At 39.5% G+C, this 23,173-nt stretch overlaps 1 protein-coding gene across 1 annotated transcript in view; it reads left to right on the plus strand.

Annotated features, from left to right (window-relative positions):
* The window catches only part of map3k5 (mitogen-activated protein kinase kinase kinase 5), a 76,145-nt gene that overhangs the window by 8,900 nt on the left and 44,072 nt on the right, over nt 1–23,173 (plus strand). Inside the window, exons 2-4 of the mRNA XM_044168340.1 lie at nt 11,900–12,039; nt 15,516–15,539; nt 20,848–21,041. Of these exons, the coding sequence (XP_044024275.1) occupies nt 11,900–12,039; nt 15,516–15,539; nt 20,848–21,041 (358 nt within the window). The remainder of the gene's footprint in view (nt 1–11,899; nt 12,040–15,515; nt 15,540–20,847; nt 21,042–23,173) is intronic.

The raw sequence follows: 23,173 nt of genomic DNA on the forward strand, positions 1-23,173 counted from the left end.
CATACAGTGATATGTACAAAATGAGGGAAATTTAAGTACAATCATTTTGATTTAAAGGGGAAACGTTTAAATAATAGAGCTGAAAAACAAGCACTGGGGATGCATTTTTGGTCCAATCATAAAAACAGCCTCTGTAAAGTGCACAACTCTTTCTCAGGTAGAACAATTCTATACTAAATTGTTGTTTTCTCCTCCTACATACATATAAAACACATCACTGAAGATCTCAATCATTCTTCACGTTTACATGCACAGTATCTATTAATAAGATTATAATCAGGCTGCAGTTGACAAGAGGTGTTTTACTCATCGGTGTACTCTACTCACGTAGGCAGCTTTAAGCTGTTTTGTTTCAGTGTTTTGATTCTGCACATGCACCGCAAAGGTCACAGAGTGAAGTGGATGCAAAACTGTGTGTTTGATGAAAGTAAAACATGGGTGGTTGTGGGAATGAGAAAAATCTTTGTTAGGCGGCAACAGAAAAATTGTTTCATTTTACTATATAAACTATAAGTTATAGGGCTAAGGTTCTCTGTAAGTTTACTGTAGGCTGCCAACACCCTTCTGGACATGAACCCAACATGAACCCAAGAATTATGTATGTAGTCATTTTAGGGAAGTTACTGCAAATCATGTTAACCCTTTCATCAAATGATTACCTTAATGTGTGTAATTAGCACTAAACACAAAAAACAGCTGAGGCTTCTGGCAATGCCATTAGTTTTGCAATTATGTAGTCATAAAGTATTGGATAACATTTCATCTGGCACCATCATTGTCCAATAGTTGTTGAGACATTCCACTTAAAACCACAAAAATTCAACTTCATGGTGGAGCTGGAGGAGAAGTAATGGGATCACCAAAGGCATTAGGATTCATCGTCTGGGAACCACGAATGTCTGTACCAAACTTTGTCCCAATCCATCCAGTAGATGTTGAGAGATTTCACTGGATAAGTAAAAACTTTGACATCCTAGTGGAAAAAGTCAGGGGATCACCAAAGTGATTGGGATTCATCCTCTGTGTAAAATACAAACATACAAAATTTCATGGTAAATCATCAAGTAGTTGCTGAGATATTTCAGTGTGGACCAAAGTGGTGGACTGATCGACTGACATTGTCATCCCTAGGTATGGCTAAAAATCGGAAGGTCAAATAGTCCTTTAAAACCTCAGCAGGCAACTTCATACACTGACATCTGACACAGTTTGCAGTAACTTTTACAGTTTTAGGAGTTGGTCAAAAATACCAAGAAATCCTGTATGGAGATTTTGATCACCCATGCTGGTGTGTGATGTTTCTGCTGTTTCAGACGGAAAACTCTTATCTATTCCACTTTTCAGGATTTTGCAAATAAGCACAACTGTTCTTCAATCCTATCATGTGAAATAACTGAGATAAGGTTGAAACATTGTTCACTCGGCATAAATACAAATCCCTCTGGTTTCAATGAATTCTGTTTCACTGAAAAAGCAAGCAGGAAGTAAATCAAGTAGGCAAGTCAGGGCAGCTTGCACAGTAGCATGGGTTTCTCCCAGCATGCTTGTCAGCCGCGGATGAATTCACATTCTGTTCTCAGCTCTTTTCTCCCTCGGGCCCATGGCACTGCAGTTTGTAAAATCTCTGTGTGTGTGAAAAGGCAACAAAGTGGAGCAGAGGTATAAAGGGCCAGTCTGCCAGGAGAACGGTGCAACTGGTTGGTCTCATTTCCTGCATTATGGTGTTTTCAGGGCTTGGAGTTGTTTCTTTCGAGCACACTTATGTCTTAAAATAAAGGGAGCATTAATCTCTCTGCTGGGCAGGGCATCTAAACTACAGAATAACCATTGTCTAGTATTTCCCGTATTATCGTCTGGGAGTAGAGATGTATTTTTAGACAGAAATGCTGAGTTGAAAGACTTGTATGGTGCTTTTCTTCCATTCCCAGGGTTGTATTTTGGGAGAATGCCTTTGTGTGGCTTTTTGCCCTCGCATGTAGAAGAACCTGATTTGGAATTCATTATAGATGTTTGACCACTTCTAGAGACAATTGCCACTCTGCCTTTCAGTTGTTAGTGAAACATGGGCATCAAGATATTTGTTTTGTTCCAGGCCTACCTGAATGCATTTTTAGCCCAAGTTTGTATTTGTTTGTTACCCTTTCTTCTGTTCACTGAAAGGGTGCTGAAGGAGCAGTTGGCATGGACAAAAGATAAAAACACGAAACGACAAGAGTGAAAATGTCATTCCGCATGAGTAATGGAGTGTCCGCGAGGGACAAACATGCACCACCTTGTTTTTACCGGGAACTGTAGCACCACTAGTTTCTGTAATCTTGATTTCCAGAACAAGTTCATGAGATGGGTCATCTTAAAAAGTTAGTAAAAATCTGTCTGACAAAACCCGTTTCCCAAAGAACTCAATAAAAATTACAATTTAATTAGATTTTTGTCTAGGAAAACCAAGACCTCATCCTGCAGAGCTGTTTTCAAGTTCTTAGAAACAAGTCTCAAAATCTCAAGTCTTTTAGAGCAAGACACTGAGGGCAAGTACAAGTCACGTCACAAGTATTCATTAGCAAATCCAAGTCAAGATGCAACACTTTCTGTTGCGGTGTTTTAGCAAGTCAAGACTTGAATGTTTTTGCTTTCATGTTTAAAGTCAACTCTCAAATACTTATTTTTGTGATTTGAGTCCCAGTTAAACTTATAGGTACCCTGGGGTTTTTTTCACCACTAGTGGCACTATGGAGCAATATTTTCATTATCGGGCCCTTATGATGTTTGTATCTCATGCTCTACTAGCACACTCACGGGGACCCAGGTGACAGGATATGGGAAGGGGATATAGAAAGAAACATATCGCAATATGCCAGCAAAAGGCAGCAAATAAGCTAGTCAAATCAAACATTGATATAAACACTGAAAATAAAAAAAATTTAAAGTAGCTTTGCAAATGTTTTATGAGGAAGGAAATACAATCAACATGTCTGTAAGCCTTCATGGATACACACAATGCTCATTGATGAGAAACACAAGAAAACTCCACAGGGTACCTTTTTAAGTCTGTCTTGAGTCCAAGTCTCTAGTCTCAAGTTTGCAGCTCTATTATCTTGCATGTCGCTTCTACCTGACAGCACCAAAAAGTCATCTGTGGCACGAGCACAAGAGGTAGTCATCGTGCAGCTGCCACACAGGAACACAACAGCCATTTGAACATCTGCCGTTTGTGGAAATTTGGCATAGAACATAAACATTATACTCCCAAAGGTTCCTTTTTTAGGGGGAGGAAAAAGACTTCTTCAGTGTGGGAAATGGTTTCCAGTGGAGCTTGGAGACAATAATTCCACTGTCTCTTTCTGTCCTCAGTGTGGGACAAGCTCCAGGGAAATCCTCCCACTGCACTCTGCTCCACTAACACAAGCCTCTTTCCCTCCTTCTCCATTAGCGATAAGGGGAAAAACCTCAACAGCAGCACACTGAGGGTTTCACTCACATCTTTTTCCTTGCTGAGTCTCCATGGTTACAACTTCTTTTGTGTGGTTGTTATGTAATTGATTGTAACAAGTGCTTTATTTACCTACTGTACCTGTCCTGTTCCAGAATCAGACAGGGGGCCTCACAAAAATACTGCCGGCCATTACAGCTGGCCCCTGCGTGACCAATGTAAACAGTGCTGTCGCAATGTAATTGCAGTGCTTTCAGCGTTGTTGTGCGGTGACATTTTCACAAATATTAGGCCAAAGTAAGGCCACATACCTACACATGCAAACATTTGATCCCTCCCTTATCCTGCTAGGGAAAACAGATTATATGAAATATGCTGTGACCCCGTGAGAACGGTAGATAAGTCGTACACTGTAAAAGACCAAAAAAAAAACAATTATCAGCAATGCCACACAAGATGCAACTGCTGTGTTTATAATTATGCAACCTGTTGATGTTGTTTATAGTTTCAAATGCCACCAGATTTGGAAAAAAAGCTCCATATATTTTAAAAGACACCCCTCACCACCTGTATGACCAGTATGATGTGCTGCCCTCTGGGAGGTGTTTTCTGATGCCTCTGGCAAAATAAGAATATTTAACAAAAAGTCCTTTATCCCCAATGCAATTGAAATGTTAAGCTTGAAATCATATGATTATAATCGTAGTCATTCATTCTTGCTTTTACCACTACCACTTGTATAATAAAATAAGCATAGTTTGCACATCAGTAATATTTTGTTTTTCATTTGACTATACATGCTATAATTGTTTTCCAGGGAGTCCTGCGATATAATATTTCAAACTAAATAAGACGGTGTAGTCCCTCATTCGTCCAGGAGTGTTCTATCGTAGAAAAGGTTTCAGTCGTAGTCATCTGGACACTGTTTTCGGAATCAAGACGTTTCGGCTCCCATCCGGAAGTCATTCTCAATTGTGAAAAAATTGGACGGGAACTGGAAATTTAAGCAACTCTGTGTTACATAAGCCCTGCCCTCAGGAAGGAAACTGCCTGAGTATCTGTTAATAGCTAGTTTCACCTGAAACTGACCTAATAGTTTCCAAGATGGCCCAGTAATCAGTAATCAGGCCTATTGTTTTCTGGCTGCACCTCCCTCATCACTGTTAAGTACCTGATTAGCATGTGATTGGCATGACCAAGGTGATAATACACTCTGATAGACTTTGGGCAGATTGAATCTCAGACCACCATTTCTGTTCAAAGAGGGGTTTTTTTTCACAAAAATGGCTTCCTTGACGCCCCGTTCAAACCAATTCTTCTCTCTACTTAGAATCTTCACCTCGCTGTCTTCAAATGTGTGGTTTGTGGCTTTTCTACGATTTCAAACTAAAGGTTCACTCACTAGCTTTTTTCATGGGTTTTTGACCATATCCCACGGTCCTCTTTAGCTTCAGCGTAGGACACCTGAGCAACTTCCAGTCTTTGAGGAATCTGTTTTATTACAAAAATATAGATTGTTTTTCAAGCTATTTTATGATGTGTCACCTTGGGCTGTGGGATCTTGTAAGGAGCATTTTCTTACATCCCAAAGATTTAAAGATTAATCGATTGGTTGGAAAATTCGAAATCTAAAAATCTACAGAAGTTTGTAATTTTATAAACTCACGGTTCACTTACTAGCTTTTTTCTGGAGCTTTCGACTTGATCTCACAGCCCTCTTCAGTAAATGCATCACGCAACTCAAGCTGAAGGAGGATGTGTGGTAAGGTCGAAAGCCCTTGTAGAAAAGCTAAGTGAACCTTGAGTTTAGATTTTAGAAACACAGATTTGTGTTGCCAATGTCAGTAATGAGCCTCCAGTCTCAAATCTATAGATTAATCAATAATAAAAATCTGGTGTAGACATAAACAAACATTCACTGTGGTGGACAATAAAGTCGTTTTGTTTTATGCATTTGCATACACTGTGTATAGCTTTAGGAATGTGTAGTGTAGATGATACACACAGTCTCAGTGTTGTTTATAGCTGAAGGCTGTCGGGAGCGACTGTTTACATTTCTCAACAGCCCACGCTCATTAAAATAGATTTCTTTGTGTCCAAATGTATGCTCTCCATTTGGCTCCAAGCACAGGATAGAAAGACCAAAGACACTTTGAGTTGCTGAAATAATCCATATCCTCTTCAACAGTCTCCAGTGCCATTTAGATCCTGCTGCGATTATAATATTGAGCAGATCCCCCCCCCCCTTCAAAAAGAGCATGTGTAACTGGTGGAGGCACTCAGGGGAGGGCTGAGAGGGATCTATAAAGAGGAGCCAGTAGACACCAGAACAATTCCCAGTGAATTCATGCATCTCTCCACTCTCCGAGCTGCTCATCACCCTTCGCCTCCCTCCTTCTCCCCCTCAGAGGCACCGCTGGGCCTGAGGAACCTGCAGCAGCAGGCCGAGTGCTGCTGAAAGCCAAACAGTGTGCGAAGGTATTGAATTATTTTCCCTCCTCTGCTTTGAGCAGTAGGCGAGGGAATCAATTTAGTTTTGGTCAACAGTAGCAGGTCCAGCCGTAGGAGGTGTAGCAGGATTATCAGGGAACCACTATGCATGTTTTGGTCTTTTGGTTTTCCAATTTGTCTTATCTCTCCCTGGTGTAGATGGGCTTGGGTTTACTACTGATTTGAGGTGATTGCAATGGTTACAACAACAGCTGAGGTGAGCCCATTAGATCAGGCGGCAGGGCCTGATAAAAGGGTGACTGGATGAAGTTACTCCACTACTGGCTTTACGCAGCCTTCTGTCAACACTATGTTGGCAGCTCTGCAGTTACATTGGCATGCATTCAGCTGTGCTATTGCATTGGTAAGCAATCACGACATCTGAATGCTGTTCAGGAAACTTTCAGATGCTCTACTGTTCCAAATCACAGTCCCTTTTCCCATTTCTGTGCTGTCTGCATGAATTCAAGATTATTGTTCTTGATGTGGCAAGAAGCCTATCATGACTCTACTGGCAGAATACAAAACACATTTTGGATATACCCTGTTATTACAGTGTGACATTTTGTTAGGGTATATTTAAATTATTACAGTGCTTTGAAGTGTGAAGCATTTCCTCCATTGGTTTGTTCAGTCATGTAGTCAAATGCTCATTAGGATTATGTTCTCATGAAAAAGTTAAGGGATCACAAAAGTTATTAAAATTCATCCTGAGGGGAACATGAACAAAATATAATGACAATCCATTCAATAGTTTGAGACATTTCACTCAAAACCACAAATGTCAACCTCATGGTAGGGCTAGAGGAAAAGTCAGGAGATCACGAACGACATTAGAGTTCATCATGAATGTCTGTACTTGAATGTCTGTACAAAATTTCATGGCAATCCATTAAATAGTTGTTGAGATATTTCAGTCCGGACCAAAGTTGTGGACCGACAGACAGACTGACATTGCCATTAATAGAGCCATAATTGATTGATCAAAATAGTTGCCAATTACTAATCGATTAGTTGACTAATCATCTTAGATCTATATTGACAGTAACACCTTATGTTTGGGCACAGATAGTTGTATTGCAAGAACTACTTGCACTACAACTGCTACACAGCTTTTAAAGGCCTTTGTAGTAAAAGCAAAACTTGAAGGATGGAAGTGGTTCTGTATGGCTACCACTGTATTCAGCTTCTTACTAAAGTCTGGAATGTTTTGTTCTTTTCTAGTTTTATCATATTATTGTTCAGTATGTGTGCATCTAGACTGAAATACACACTCCATACTGACAACATCATACACCACTAGTGTTTTCAGCTCTCAGGGGCTTTGATGCCCTGAGAGCGGTTATTTGAACTGATCACTCCTCTCGACTCTCCCGTCAGAACAGGACTCACTTGTGTCTTTTCCTTTTTTTCATATTTGAACAGAGTCATACACTGTGTTCTTAATCATCACCTATATTAGCCCTGCCCTATGACAGCAAAAATGTTCCTTGGCTCGGATGTATTTCTGTGAAGCAGGTGAGGTTTCCAAGTAGCGCAATGCAAAATTACTCCACCCAAGACATTGCTGCATTTTAGAAACATGACTGCAACCGCAGATATATCAGACAAGCTTATCTTTTATTCATCAGCCAACCTGCGCTGTCTGGATGTTGACATTCAGTTGTACCTTATGTGCATAATGTAAGAGCACTGAAGAAGCTAAACAGCCTTTCATTCCGTGTATGCTCAGGATTGTTATTTTTTGTAGTAAGATTAGCCATGGTGTACAAAGTATTTCTCTACTTAATGTCCAGTAAACTCCTGAACTCAAAACTGAAATAGTCCAAGTGTCCTTATTTTTCTATCAGTCTTGGTTTGGACTTTTAATGACACGTGAGATGTCTGAACGTTCAATGAGTCTGAATGTTGTGTGTGATTGTGACGATATAATTGATAAAATGCGTCATAGATATGGAAGTAACAGGTGGTTGTTAAGCAGAGGTCAGTGAATGAGGATTAAGGTGTACGTTCCCTCTCCGCCTTGTACGTCAGAAAGTGAAACCTAACTTGCACTCAATCACAGAGCAGGCTGCCTGATGTGAAGATGCTGGCTGCTCATCCGGAGAACAAAATCCTCTTGATATTCCGCATCACTGCACAGAGCTACAGAGCTTAAAATCCCTTATCCTGTACTTGGCTGTAATGAAAATGTGAGGCTGTTTTTTCAAACCTTGTGTGGAGGAAAGGGTTGATGATGAGAACACCTGAGGCCAGCAACAAGTACCTGCTTCCTGGTTGAATTTGCATGTGCTGATGATGAGTGCGAGGAGCTGCATGGCCCCTCATCACTGACAAAAGCTCTCCACCGCTACAACCAGCCAGCCTCTGATGGGCTTCTCTCTGCAGTGTTGTGTTGGCATGCAGCCACAAAGCCACTGAAATAAAGTGACTGTTTGATGTTAACTGCTCAGTCAAATTGTGAGCATTCACATGGTTGTTTTGAGTAATTTGTTCTGATGGCCTTCGTAATGATTAACTGTACGTGGAGATCTGTTCCCTGAACATTCAGATTGAATGTTCTCAGAAGAATGTATTTTTCCCTATTTTGGTGTTGCATTCCAATGATTACATAGTTGGTTACATAGATTTGAGAATTATTTGTTTTATTGTTTACAGAGGCAGGGCTGTTATTGTGTAGTATTTGACTACTCTACTCAGAGAGCTATCAGACTTGTTTTAAACCTGCATTAATAGATTTTTGGACACTTCGGGGCAGCACAGCAAAAAAAGCTTTAAACAGAAAATTAACATATTTTCCCATTAGTTAGCAAACTGTTGCCTATTTACACATCCAGCAGACATAACATACACAGCATTCATTGAGTGTCATTTTTCTGTCCATCTGACAAATGTAAGTCCAATATTCACTCTCCTTTTAGCTCTGTTTTGGTCTCCACCAACTCCTGAGGGAAATATCTGGCTATTTAGCTGCTACGTTCCACTACATTATGTTCAGCAGCTAGTTGCTAACTTTGTCTATCTGTCGTTTGGTGCTGGGGAGGTAGTGTACAATGGGATTATCAGAGCTTTTTTGCTGGAAACAACTGCCTACTGTGACTGGAAATGATGCTGATGAGAGCGAATCAGAGTGAATCAGAGTTGCAGGGCGGAAAACCAAAACATTGAGACGTTAAAATGCTCCATAGAGCTGAAATGTTATAATTTTCTGTGGGTTCGTCACTACAAGCAACCCCTTTCACATTACACGTAGTCATTTGATCCATTTTGAACATAAAAGTATTGATTAGTGCAGCTTTAAATATTTTGGGGCAAGTCTCAAGTCTTAATTTTAGGTGAGGATGTGAGCCAGAATGCCACAGCATTTGAACATGATCCTTTAATAGTGTTTTTGCATAGCTGAGAGCAGGTTCTTTCAGTACATAAGTCTAATAATTAAATATATATGGTGTATTGCTATGCTAGGTGCAACTGACATTGTCTTATTTATTTTATTCTATTCTATAATTTTTTCTTATTTTATTCTGGTCAGAACTCAAATGTTTTTGCTTTCAAGTTTCAAGTCAAGTGTAGTTAAGCCTCAGTCTCAGTAAGTCAAGTTTCAGAGCAATCAAGTCATTTCTTGAGTCCTCATTTTTGTGACTTAAAGGTGGGATATGCGATTCTGGAGGAATCCAATACCATGACAAATACCATGATATAGAGCGAACAATGACACAGCAAGTAATGTAACTAATGTTAACTAGGTTGTGGGTTAGCAAACGTCCCTACAGTTGCTGCTGTGAAGCGAACAGCCAGAGAGGACGAGACGGTTTCCCAGAGCCAGCACAGCAGCTGCAGACAGCGATGCTCACAACTCTCCTGCTGCTATAGCTAACATCACAACAACAGCATATGTTGGCAAACTAGAAAGTAAGCTGAATGTCCGTGGGCAAGTCATTGAACGTTACCTGACACACAAATCATGGCTGGAATAGTGTTGTGTGGGCCGGTCCGAGCCACTTTATTTATTTCCCATTTACAGAGGCAGGGCTGTGTACAAACAGCCCACGCACTGAACAGACAGCCAGCATACCATGAGGAGATATTCGCTGAATTTGACAAAAAAGACGTGTATTGGATTAGAATCGCATACCCCACCTTTTAAGCGCAATAAAAATACGAGTGACTGGATGTAACCATTCTTTGAGCATCTGTTGTCTTTCAAAACAAAAGTTGTAGAAAACTTAGAAGCTATTTTGCACTTTCCCGATGTATTGTTTCACTGTTTGTTCTATCTGTCACAGGCAAAGTGGACAATAACCTGATAACACCTGATGATAATAACATGATTCTCCTGTTCAAAGCCACTACCACTACACAGAGGCAATCACAGACTACTACTATACAATTGGTCAGAATTGAGCAACCTATCATCTGACTTGCTTGCAGTGTGAACAAGTGCTTACATTGCCCCAAATGACTCAATATATTTAGTGCTTTCCTCCAGTTGTAGTCCACCAACACTAATGGGTGCTTGCTTGAAATAACCCATCAGGGGTAAAAGATTTGGTTGGTTGGATCTGCTCTTAAGCTCCATGTAATGTTTGTTGACACAGATAGGTGGATAGTTGGAAACAGATGAAAAACCAGGGTGCGGCATTATCTCTGTGACTCTATCTCTCTGAGCTCCTGTGTCATTACTGGAGCGCAGCCACCGGGCTGATTTGTTTTTGTTGTTATCAGTGGTGCGTGGGGGCCTCAGGAACAGCATGTACCGCCCCACCTCATGTGTGGGCCTCCATATCACTTCCATGCTTATTCTACACCTTCATGAGTGTGTTTAATGCCATACGCCCATCCCTTAAAATGCAAGAATTGAGGGATTTTAGGCTGTTGGAAAAGTCATATGCTATTTTTATGTTATGGTTCAGTTTAACAGCACACCTATGAATGAGCTCTTTGGTTACAAAGCAGTCTGTTTTGCTAGTATAAGCACAGTACTCTTGGTTCAAGGCTGGGAACTCTCCGCCCCTTCACCAGAAGCTGTTGTCCCTGCTGGCTTGAGTGACACTTGGCAATATTTACTCCTGTTGACCTATTGATCCAGATCATATACTTGAGTCCAGCTGGAGTCAGTGTGGTATTGAGTGTATTTATATTCATTTCTAGAGTTGAAAAGGCGGGTCGAACCACCTTCATCGGTTGAAATGTTCTGGTTTTGAAGTGTGTGCTTCTGAATTGGCTCCACTTGTCTGTCTTACACGAGAGTCTATAGCTGACAACACAACAGACTTATCATAGCTCCTGTGGACATTGTGTTTTGTTTCTCATTAAGGTTAAAAATCTAAGCAAAGCAGCAAATCCTCACATTTGAGAAGCTGAAACCAGCAAATGTTTTTGATTTTTACTTGAATGACAATGAATGCCTTAAACATTTAATGTATTTGATTAGCCAACTGATCAATATTGTCTGTATTAAATATATGGAATTGTAATTTTTTTTTTCAGCAAATCAATTAATTGCCACATTCGTTTGAGCATTACTACACTGGTTTGTGTAGAAGAAGCACTTAACCTGAACGGATTATAAAACAGATTGCTAAAAGCACTTCAGCTTTAGCAATAGCACTGTTTGAAATTTAATTGATTCCACACAAAAATCTGTTCTTGTCATTTTTGTTGCTATCATTAGTTTTTAAGTGGGTGAGTAACAGCTACCCTCACAGGTTTTTTGATTATGAAACAAAAGATAACCAGATTCAGATTCTGAAGGGTCTTTCCTGTTTCAACATGACAATGGGGCGCCCCAACATGTACATACATACACATACAGTTATCACAGAGGTAAGCAAAAAGTCCTTAATTAATACTTTTTTTCTAAAGTATTTTATCTTATGGCACTTCATGCGTGGGCCTGGTAGGAAACAAATCACTGACTCTACTAAGCATTGGTGTTACTCTTCACTCACACCTAACAACATCTGTACCTCTCACCATCAGACATAGCTGTTGTGGAGATGACGGATGCCTTCCGCCAGCCCTCGCTCTTCTACCACCTGGGAGTCAGAGAGAGCTTCAGCATGGCCAACAACATCATCCTGTACTGCGACACTAACTCCGACTCCCTCCAGTCCCTGCAGGTGAGCTGTCATCATGAAACCAGGACAATCCTGCCCTCATCACTTTAACACATGAACCAAACAATCACCGTGGTTCACAAGGGTGGTGATTAAAGGCTATATTTAGGAGGAGGCAGGGACAGGGGATTGGCAGAAATGTAATTTGGTGGCAGCGGCACAGAAATGCATCAATAATTTGATGGAAGGAAATATATTTATGAAACCGTTTGAAATGGGAAGTCAGCGGTAGCCTCATTTTATTGTGGATGAGCAAAAAGTTTGGTCTCGGAGTGTCAATAGAGTTTAATGGGGAAAGACAATTCTGTTTTTTGATTAGTGATTAATCACTTATTAAAGTGGTAATCCACTGGATAGTTCTTTATTTATTGTAACTTTTTTTATCTTCAGTGGTGTTTCTGTCTGTGTGTCCTGTACTTTGATGTCTTTTTCTTTTTATATTTAAGTTAAATTGAAGTGTCTTTAGTTAGTAAAGAAGGAGGTTTTTCATTTCAGGAGGTTTTCATTTCAGTTCTGTTTGTTTGTTAGCTGGAAATTCAAAAACATATTACGGTAATAGATTTCCATAAAGTTTGGTGGTAAGTTAGGTCAATGCCCAAAGAACAGGTGGATCTTGGTCCAGGTATGGGTCCAGGGACTTTTGAAGGACATACATCAAAGGCCCCTGGCCAGAATCGAACTGGGGATGTTACGGTTATGTGGTATGCATTTTAACTACTAGGCCACCAGGACACCCCCATTTTCTCTCATTAAAATAATAAATGTAGTGCATGCCGTGGTTCAGGTATGCACTTTCTGCTTTGTAGTTCTTGTGTTGTTAATCCACGGTGGTGATCTTTGCTAATGCTATATAGCTATTTTTTATTTATTCCATAATTTCCCAAAAGCTATAAACATATGTTTCCCAGGAAAGAGCTTCCAGACAGTGAGTGTTCACAGTAATAAAGTTCATACTGTATACTGAATGTTGAATCACTACTGCACTGTAGCAGTCTGCAACGAGAGTAACAGTGTTCAAATAAAAATGTCAGACTGTTACTTTAATGGGCTGAAATCCAAAATCTCGCTGACAAATTTTGGTTGAGTCAGCATATGACAACAGTGTGAGTCTTATAGCTCCTGTGTAGCAGACAAGATGTAGTTCATACAGTCTGGGGCCCAAGCTTAGCGCGTTTAAAAACTCCTGCTGTAGGTGACCTGTAGCAGAGGAACACTGAAGCTTTTATTGTAGGTTGTTTGTGTAGTGAGAGGAGTCTTATGGTGACAGGGATCCTCAGCCAGCGACCACAGTGTACAGTCGACATATAGTACTATACACTCTGTCAGGAGAGCCACCAGAGTCAAGATAAACATGTCATAAAAAGCTAATTGGCATGCTCAGCGCTATTATTTATGCTTCTTAATATATAAAAATTGTTTTAAATGCCATTCTTTCCTGCCCTAATGCAAACTGGTACGTAATAGGAGTCTTCCCTTCCTGTGGTCAGTCGTGGTGCCCACCCGCCTGGCTGGGCGGTCGGCTAACTGCACCTCACCCAGCCTGAAAAGACCACTTGTCTGTGGTGGTTTCCTCTGATCTCTCTCAGGCTGCTAAATTGTTTCAAAGGGTTCTGTTTTAACGTCAGAGTTTTTCTTCAAATACTGGAGCTCTTTTTAAAAAGTACACAAAGACCCTAAAGAGGCCTTTGTGTACTCAGTGTACCCATGCTGGTCATGCTTCTTTTCACAGCAGATTGTTGTTGTTTGTTGAGGAATAAAAGTAGTTTCACTGTACAAGGAAGTACAGTTTATTCACTAATGAAATATGGCTTGAAGTGGATCTTCATCTACAATTTGAAATACTTGTATAGATACATGCTTAGGATTTCTCCTTTTGAATTAATTTTGAAACACAACCAGCATGAGGAAAACTCTTATTGATTCAGATTGTAAAACATCCTAAAGGTCATCACAGAATTGGTATGACAAACTCAGAGTAATGTGGTATTGATGTTGTGCTATCAGCCATTATTGCCTTGTATTCCTCAGTGACCAGTAGAAATTAATGCTTTGAGCCATGTAATGCAATTGTAAATAAAAGCCCATTAGTCACTTTATCCAACGTGTTATGAGAGAAATGGCACCAAAATCATTTCTGTCTCTGGTTAAGAGATGGATGTAGTGCATGTACATTGTACATGTACATGCTGAGTTAAAACTGGCAATGCTATTATCCCACAGAAACTGAGACTGCTCTAAAGCTGGATGGTTAGCTAATTTTAAAGACAGGTTAAAGACTGTAAAGACTGTTCGCTGGATCAGTAAATTAGACTGCCCCCTTTAGTGGCAGAATATCTGACTTTGTGCAACACTAAGGTCTCAGTATGCTTCAGACAAACTAGTTGTACATCTTAAGGTGTTTGTACCTGTTTCGAATGGCCGCACTTGAGCGAGTGTAGGCAGAGCGTAAAGTATGCTGTCGAACAGAAGCCCACACTTAGAGACATTCTTTCATCAAAGGCATTCATGGTGTTGCACTCTATTGTATACACAAAAGGTGACGTAGTGAAGTAATTTTGTGAAGAATGAATAAGAGACTTTGAGAGAGAAGTACAAACCCTTCCTACTTTCACAGCTCGGCACACCTAATCGCTGCATGAAGTGGGCGTGACTGTAGGATTGTGTCTCGTAAAGACAAACCACCACCACCCCCTGATTCCACAAAAAGGCGTTTCAGACACTATTATCAACGATTCAACAAGCACTTCGTTTGAAGCATACTGAGACCTACTGAGACCTTAAGCTACTTCGTTTTTGTGCTTTTGACTTGTAATGGCATTAAAAGAATGAGATTTTGTTATCAGAGGTTTTGAACATGCAAATTATTAAATAAAGACCAATACTATCTTTCCATTACTAAAAATATATATCTTTATACTAGGATAGGCCAAACACTAAATACAGTATGCAGGGTGAACCATGCATGATGCTGGAGTCCCCACCCAGGCTACCTTTAATACATTTTATATTTAGCATAGGCCTCATGTAAATAATGCACAGTGTAAGGTACTGGGTGGAGTACCATAAAACAAAGCCTTAAGGCCTAACACATAAGTTGAATGCATTTCCTTCCTCATAAAATATTTGCAAACCCTTCTTTGAATATTGTGAAACCTACATTGTTTACATCAGCTTTTGGTCTTTTTCTTTTATTTATTGGTGTATTTCTACCTTTTACGATGCATTACTGGCACAAGCTGTTACCACATGCTATAGTGTCACTGCTTTTAACCAGAAACATTCATCAGATACTGGACAAACAGCCAAACTCCCAAAAAGTCAGTGTCCTCTTGATAAAATGTTAGTGTCTCAGGTATGATGTATTGAATTTTATTTTATTATTTTAAGATTTATTCAATAACACAGTGTTCCAAAACAAAATAGGAAAAAAAATGCTCTTCTTAAATCTCTAAATGTATTTTTCTCTTCTCTTGTTTCAGGAGATAATTTGCCAGAAGAACACTGTAAGTATACAAAGCAATCTTATTTTTTCCCTCGCCTTTGCCTTTCACACATTACTCACCCAGTGCTCACACATCACACATATTACGTGGTGCAAAGAATATGCTTCTTTACAACGTGCAGGGAGCACAGTGTCTAACACCTTATGTTTCTCTTCTTGGTGTTATAAAGGTTTTCTCTTTTGCAGCCCGCTTTTGTTTAGAAGCTGTGATAAATGTTTGGTTTCACAGAAATGTAAAATGAAAACATCTTCTCTTCCATTTTCAAGATGTCTTTCTCAGATGACAGCTGTTTCATGAGTTACAGTGACTGCATTGACACGATCTACATAAAAATTTGACTTGCAAAAACTGCAGCATTCAAATAAGGTGCTGCATAAAAGGATATCCTGTTATTTACTAACTCATGCCTTACTGTACTTCCTACTAAAATTTTAAATTGATTTAGATTCACCCACTGAAACACATTAGGTGCTAATATATATTTTTATTAAAGCCAATACAAATATATACTATACTAGAAATGTGCATTGTTTTACTGTTGACAGTGTCTCTGAGTATGTGCTGAGTACAATATGTAGAGGACAAAGCCAATAGTGTTGTTATTATAAACCGTCTATGAGCGCTGTTACAGTACCAAATAGCATAGTGGGTTCCTAAATTACTGCTATTTCTACATCAGTGGAAATATGTTGTTTTCATTAACGATTAATGAATAATTAATATAAAATGTCAGAAAATGGGAAAAATATGTATCACTGTTTCTCAGACCCCATAGTGAACTGCTTGTTTTGTCTACTCAACAGTCCAAATTTCAAAATAATTGAATTTATAGTGATATAAAACAGAGAAAAGCAGCAAATCCTCTTATCCAAGAAGCTGGAAGTAACAAATGTTTGGCTTGATAAATACCTTAAATGATTAATCGCTTATCAAAATTGTTGTCAATTTATTTTCTGTTAATTGACTAATTGAACAATCAACTAATTCAGCTCTAGAGCAAACAAATTGTGATTAAGGCAGAAGCATGGGAGCAGTCTGATTGTTGTCCAGGAGTCCATGTTCGGGAGTGAGATGAAAGGCTTAGTTCTCCTAAGTGGCTTTTCAGAGTGAGAGGAGGTGACCCTGTGCTGCATGAAACTGAACATGTACTGATCTCTGACACTGACTCGTACCGTGTGAGGAGAGCTGATTATCACTCAAAGTATGAGAGTGTGAGCTTACTGATCTCCCTTATGTGCACTCACTGCCTTTATGCTCTCTCTTTCTTCTTCTATTAGGGCACTTAACTGCCCTCTGCACTGATGCATGTGCTCTTAACTAACCCTCTGTGCTGGTAAAAGTGCACTTAAAAGTGCAATGTTGGCAGAGTTGATCAGTTTTTTTTACATTTTCCATCACATCCAGGTAGCTGTTTTCTCTGCATGTGCCATGATTAACAATATTTATAAAGCAGTTTTAATCAATTTTCATTCCCATAGAAGCACTAAACCTTTTCAGTTTAAAATACATTTTGAACACGTTTCAGTCATATTCATGCATGTATTCAGAATAACAACAAAGATCACGATAAAATGTTCAGCCAGTAGCAAACCTCCTCTGAGGTCAGGACCTTCCTCCTGCAATCCACAACAAAGTCAAGTCACAAATGCTGTTTTACTGTGATAACAATGGCAGATTTACCACTTCAAATTTGTACTACTTTTTGAAACAATATGGCTTTAATTTTACACAGAAGTAAACAAAAGCAGCGATCATCGATTTCAGCTGAAAGGACAGTTGTTGCCTGTAGTTAGCGATGTAATAAAACTAACTCCAACTCAGTTGAAAACACTGTCAGCAGATGCCTTTTTGATGTTTCTAGCTGACTTGTTTTAAGAACCCTGAAAAAAAAATTTTTAATAAAAAATTGTCTTTAATATTCATATGAAGATATAATGCCAAAAGACCTCCCAGGTAAAAAAATCTGCCTCCTCACCAGATGATGTATAAGATGTAAATAGTTAGCTTCATCATACTTGTATTGCACGGTGAAGCTAGTTTCACCATAGTATCATATCAAAAATGGAATTAAAATGTTATCAGATGCTTACTATAGAAAAAACATACTTGGACAGCAACACTGAGGTTAGATTTGGCCTTTATTGTTACTATTTTCAAAATGTATGTTTAACTTTTACAGGGGAAAAGGCAAGATTTGAAAACATAACACTATCTAACGAGTTTGGCCGGGGTTGCTGGAGTTTAAACCTCTCCAAACCAGATGAGCAAGACAAAGCTGCTAACGTCACTCTCAGATCTGGTATGGTAGCATCTTGGTTCCCATGGTGTGGACGTTTCCGTCCTGAACAGGGATTTTTCTAACAAAACCTGTACCACAAAATAATGTAATTAGTTAATGATGTACACTTTTGCTTTGTTAGTAACGCTAGGTTTCTACTGTAGCTAGTAAGCCGGGCATGCTAACATTCGCAGCTTACGTTAGAGCAGATAAATACACTCCTCTAAAGTCTTGGGATTACCAGAGCGCCACTTCCAAAGCCTGACAGGCCTGCCTTCCTAGTTACGGTTGCTTAACTAGGATTGGACAGTCACTGTTGGGGGAAGGGGTTTAGCCAACAGTCAATTACCCTTTAACTACAGTGCCGTCTGTGCTGATGCCAATGCATTTCATTTCTGTTATTAGAAAAATACAATAGGTGTAAATGTATCTGATTATCCTCTGCTGTAACAAGAGCATATGTTGTTAATTGTATTTAACTAAGTGCATTTAACTACCCACCATGATAGTGGGAATCCAGGCAATTAGCCTCTGTTGGTGTATATCCAATTACTGTAATTGCATGCACATTGCTTCGTCTGTGCTGGTGTAAATTCACTCACTGTAGCTACCCACTGACTTGGTTCAAATCTGCAGTTGCAGCTCACAGGTACAAACTCTCAGAGCTTTAGGCCTGGGTGGAGGAGACCATGGGTGGTTATTAGCCATGGCTACTTCCTCAATGGGTTAATGAGTGTTGGAACAGTCATATAAATGAAGTGTTAACATTAAGTTACTGTCAGCTCTGTGTGTGTCTCTGTGAAGGTGAGTGAGTGGGCATGCAGCTCCAATACTATCCTGCTGTAACTCCAAATAGACAGATGGACCATCGGCAAGGCTAACTAAGCAGATGACTCACTCACTGAATAACTGATTCATTCTCAGTCACATTCATCAGATTACCCCTGAGCCAGTGCTGTCACATGTGTTTCACTCGCAGCCGTTAAACTTACCTGTAAGCGACTAGCGGAGGTTAGCTTCGAATGACCTTCAGCCCTCTGAAATATGCATTGGCCTGTGAAATCAAACCTGTCATGTGATACCCATGACGGCATTAATCATACAAACACAGATGAGCTAAATATAGTGTCAGGATTTTGCAACCTGTCTGGTTGCACCTTATAAAATCAGGGGTCACAGGTTTATTTTTGAAAGGCATGCACTGCCACTGCAGCAACCGGTGATGTCATGAACCGCTGTTGCACAGGAGGAAGTAGTTATCTGCAGATGGCTTTCATTGCTTCTAAACTGCACCTTCCTTTCACTTCCTTCTTTGTCTTGGCAGTGAGAGAAGCAGCAGTGTGTTTTCTCTAAGAGGCTGCTGAAAAGCTGAAACCATGATAGAATATTAAAGCCGTCAGGATGCAGCTGGGTAGCAGCCCAACCACCTTCAGACGCTCTCATGTTGTGTATCACACACATCTGACATTCTGGGAATAGCTCTCCTTGAAAAGACCTCAGCTCGGTTTCTTGAGGATGTCAGTAGTGGATTTCCTGCCTCTCTCGCTTTCTCTCTGTGCTGTCTGTAAACACCACATGCACGTGTTTCCTCTTTGTCTATTCAGCAGTGACAGGCCACCGCAACAGAAGCATCACGACCGCTGCTGGAGAATAATGTGAAGTTAAAACAAATACAGATACAAAATACAGAAATCAACCTCCAGACAAAACACAGATGTCTAGAATTAGAGTTAAGTAAATAAAGAAGAACACTTCTAGTGCTACAACTGCAGCTAAAACGTGAAACAGACGTGAAAAGAAATTATTCCTGAATGCCACAGCTGCAGCAAATAACAGGGTAGAGCTTTGCAGAAGGTGAGCAGCGAGACTTCTGTTTCTGCTTGATTTTCATGAGCACCAGGCTGCATGAACAAGTGGAATTTGTAAGTGCACTGCTGTAAGTGTTTTGTGGTTGTAAGAAAGCATGCAGCTCCTAATGGGACTGTCACCACTGATGCACATGCAGTCACCTGACTGCTGCCTGTTTAGACTGGTTCGGTGAAGACAACGCCACATAAAAACACTATTGTCTGTGTAGACAGATCAGAGCCCACGCCTCGTGTCATTACTCGAAATTGTCTCAAACAGGGGAAACTGCTCAGACTTCCTCCAGGCAATCTGCTTCCTCCCTATACAATGTAATGTTTTACATATACAGTGTCTATAAAAATCGGCTGTAAAGAGTGTTGCTTACATAATTTAGATAATATAATATACATATATAATATATAATATACATATAATAGCTCAACATGCCCAGTATTAGCAAAACTACACAACAGAGCTGCTTCTAAATAACTACATGAAGAGACATAGCATGCCATGTCTTTTATTGTTATTTTGTAACATATAGTCCTAGAGGATACACATAATGTGTAGCTGCAAACTGTCTTCATTTGCTGTTAACGTACATATAATGTATTTAAATACGTCAAGCCCAAGGGGTTTGGATCAGCGTGTGTATTTAGTATTTAGTATAACCAGTGCTGTCACAGAATGAGGAAGATTTAAGGCTGAAAAGGCAAAGTAATATTTTGTATTGAAAGTTTTTTCTTGACCTTAGAAACAGTAGCTGACAAAAAAAAATCTCACCACAAGGTCAATTTAGAAACTGCTGTGGAGATTTCGATCGACTGATTTGATTTGCTCAGAAAAATGGACATTTACACTTCCATGACGACGACTGGGCAATTCCAGCTGCTGGAATAAACTCTAGAAGAGCTATTAAATGGACCTGGTGTTGAGACTGTAATGTCAACTAAAATGTTGTCATTTTGAAGCACAGCAAAAACAAAGAGGTGAAGATTCAAATGCAGATTTCATAAAAAACTAATGAATGTAGTTTTATCCTTTTGGGGTCACATTTAATCTGATTTCTAAGCCTTTTGGATTTTCCAAATATTGCTGATGCCTCTTTCACACCAAACCTACAATGTCATACAAAAGGAGTCCTCCAATGCTGCTCCAAAACTGTGTCTCTTGTATCAACAGACATGCTCAGCCAACTACACCTTCATCCCGTACATGGTGACGCCCCACAACAAGGTGTACTGCTGTGAGAGCAGCCTGATGAAGGGCCTGACCGAGCTGATGCAGCCCAGCTTCGAGATGCTGTTGGGGCCCATCTGCATGCCGCTGTTCGACCGCTTCATCCAGCTGCTCAAAGTGTCGCAGGCAAACTCCCAGTAAGTTCACTGAAGGGCTGACAGTGGGTGGACTGGACCAAAGACTAGACATTTTTGTGTATTTTTCATTAATTTTCACACTGTGCATTTTTCATTTTGTCTTTTCTGTAACACTTTGCATTAACAGTTTTTTATGCTTTTCATTCATTTTAATTTGAATTAATGTTTTATAAATCAAAATTACCATCTCCCTACACTCGTGCTGTTCATCATTGTGACAAACAGATAGCATGTATCATAGATGCTAAACAAGGCAGAGACCAGTAACTACAGAAGCAGTGAAGTTTCAAGTTTTCAGGCTATCTTGTAACAGAGATAAAAGGTTTTAATGCACGTTTAAGATGATTAAGAACCTACATAACACCTAAAAATGCAAATACTGCACTGCAAACAAAATGTGTATGAATCTCTGTTTTGTCTATCAAATATTAATATTTACAGTAACATTATATTGAAATCAATAACAGATTAATCTACAATTTAAAGGTAGCTTAAACAAACCAAATCACATAAATTCCTCTAGACAAAAGCTAAGAAGGCAGTTAGCGTTACTGCTACTCTGCGAAGCTAGCATTAGTTACCGTTAGCAGGAGTTTAGCTAGCTGGGTTTTTTCCATCATGATTTAATTTAGCAACTGCCTCATTTAGTAATGTGGAATAACAGACTGAATTATGTTGCTTCATCAAAGTGAATATTTTTAACAATTTATCACAGTAAGGGAAAATCCGTAAGTAAATTTAGTTGTAGCTTTAGCTAAGGCTAGCTATGGCTGTATTTTCTCTGTTTTAGCTAATGTAATGTTAGCTGTCTAGTTTTATTTCTCTCTGTCACAACTTTGGCTTTGTCAGGCTAAATAGGGTTGGATGGTTATTTCCCTACAATTATGAAAATGTTAATGACTATGATTTTTTTTAGGTACTGTGACTGTTGAAGGAAACACTTTAACACTGAGAGCAAAGCAATGGGTTTGAGGATGAGGAAGCAAAAGAAAAAATCTATTTAAAGCTATTCCTGCTAACAAGAAGTTCCTCTGAAGGCAATGTAACGTTCGTGTGAAATGCCCAAAATGTTTCTTTAGGTATCTTATCTTAAGGTTATACAGGAAAACAATGTTCAACTGCTTGTTTTATTGTATAAATGCAAGTTGAGGTGTATGTTGGTTCATGTTCAAGTAGGGACATGACAGATGAGGAAGAAGCCATTATAGTGTGATTCTTCAAGTTCCTGTCGAGCAAAATTTAGCTCACAGGTGTTCATGTTTGAGCAGCACTGTGACTGTTTCTCAGCAGAACATGCCTTTGTTTTATTATCCCACTCTTCCTATTTTTACTTTCTGTAATTATTTTTATGTAGTGCATCCCTCAACTTTGACATGCGTGGTGAGCCACAAAAAAAAAAAAAAAACATTTATCACCACCTCAGTTGCTGCTGAGGTAATATTTTAGGCTTTCCTGCCAACAGGCGATACAGCAGCCAGTTAGTTCTAGCTCGGCTCCAGGAATAGTGACTCAGGTTTTACAGGCAGAAACACATGCACTTTGATGAAGCTTTTGTCTCCTGGAGACCAACATGCTGTGCATGAAGTTATAACCAGTGAGCTGAGAGTTTTTTAGCTCAGCCATCACTGGTATCTGACCAAAATGCATTCTGTACATTGTGTGAAGGAGCATAATTTCTATTTATAATAACCTACCAAGTAGAGGTAAATGTATTCTGCCTTATGGCACTGAGACCTGTACTATGAACTGACACTGTCCTTTTTGTAATAATGGTGTCTTTAGTTTTTGCTGATGTTTTGCTATGTATTGGGCAGACAGTGGGCCTTTTTAAATTAAAACTGGATATCAGTCAGTGTCAGTGCTGTCTTGTTCCAATATGAGGGAGGTTTACTTTTAAGATAATTCAATTTTAGTTAGCTTACTCACATGGAACAAATTTATTATGTGAATAGAGTTCATGTACTGAGTCATTATTTGGCATTTAGGCTTTAATCTTATCACTCCCTGCAAGGATACAGCATGATCATCAGTACATGGATCATTTGAATTTTTTTTGACTGGGTTTTGCTACTGATATGATACTTTCTTCGATACCTTAGTGTGACGATCATCTGCTGCAGGTGATCATCAGT

Source organism: Siniperca chuatsi, linkage group LG16 (assembly GCF_020085105.1).
Source record: "Siniperca chuatsi isolate FFG_IHB_CAS linkage group LG16, ASM2008510v1, whole genome shotgun sequence".
Taxonomy (NCBI): Eukaryota; Metazoa; Chordata; class Actinopteri; order Centrarchiformes; family Sinipercidae; genus Siniperca; species Siniperca chuatsi.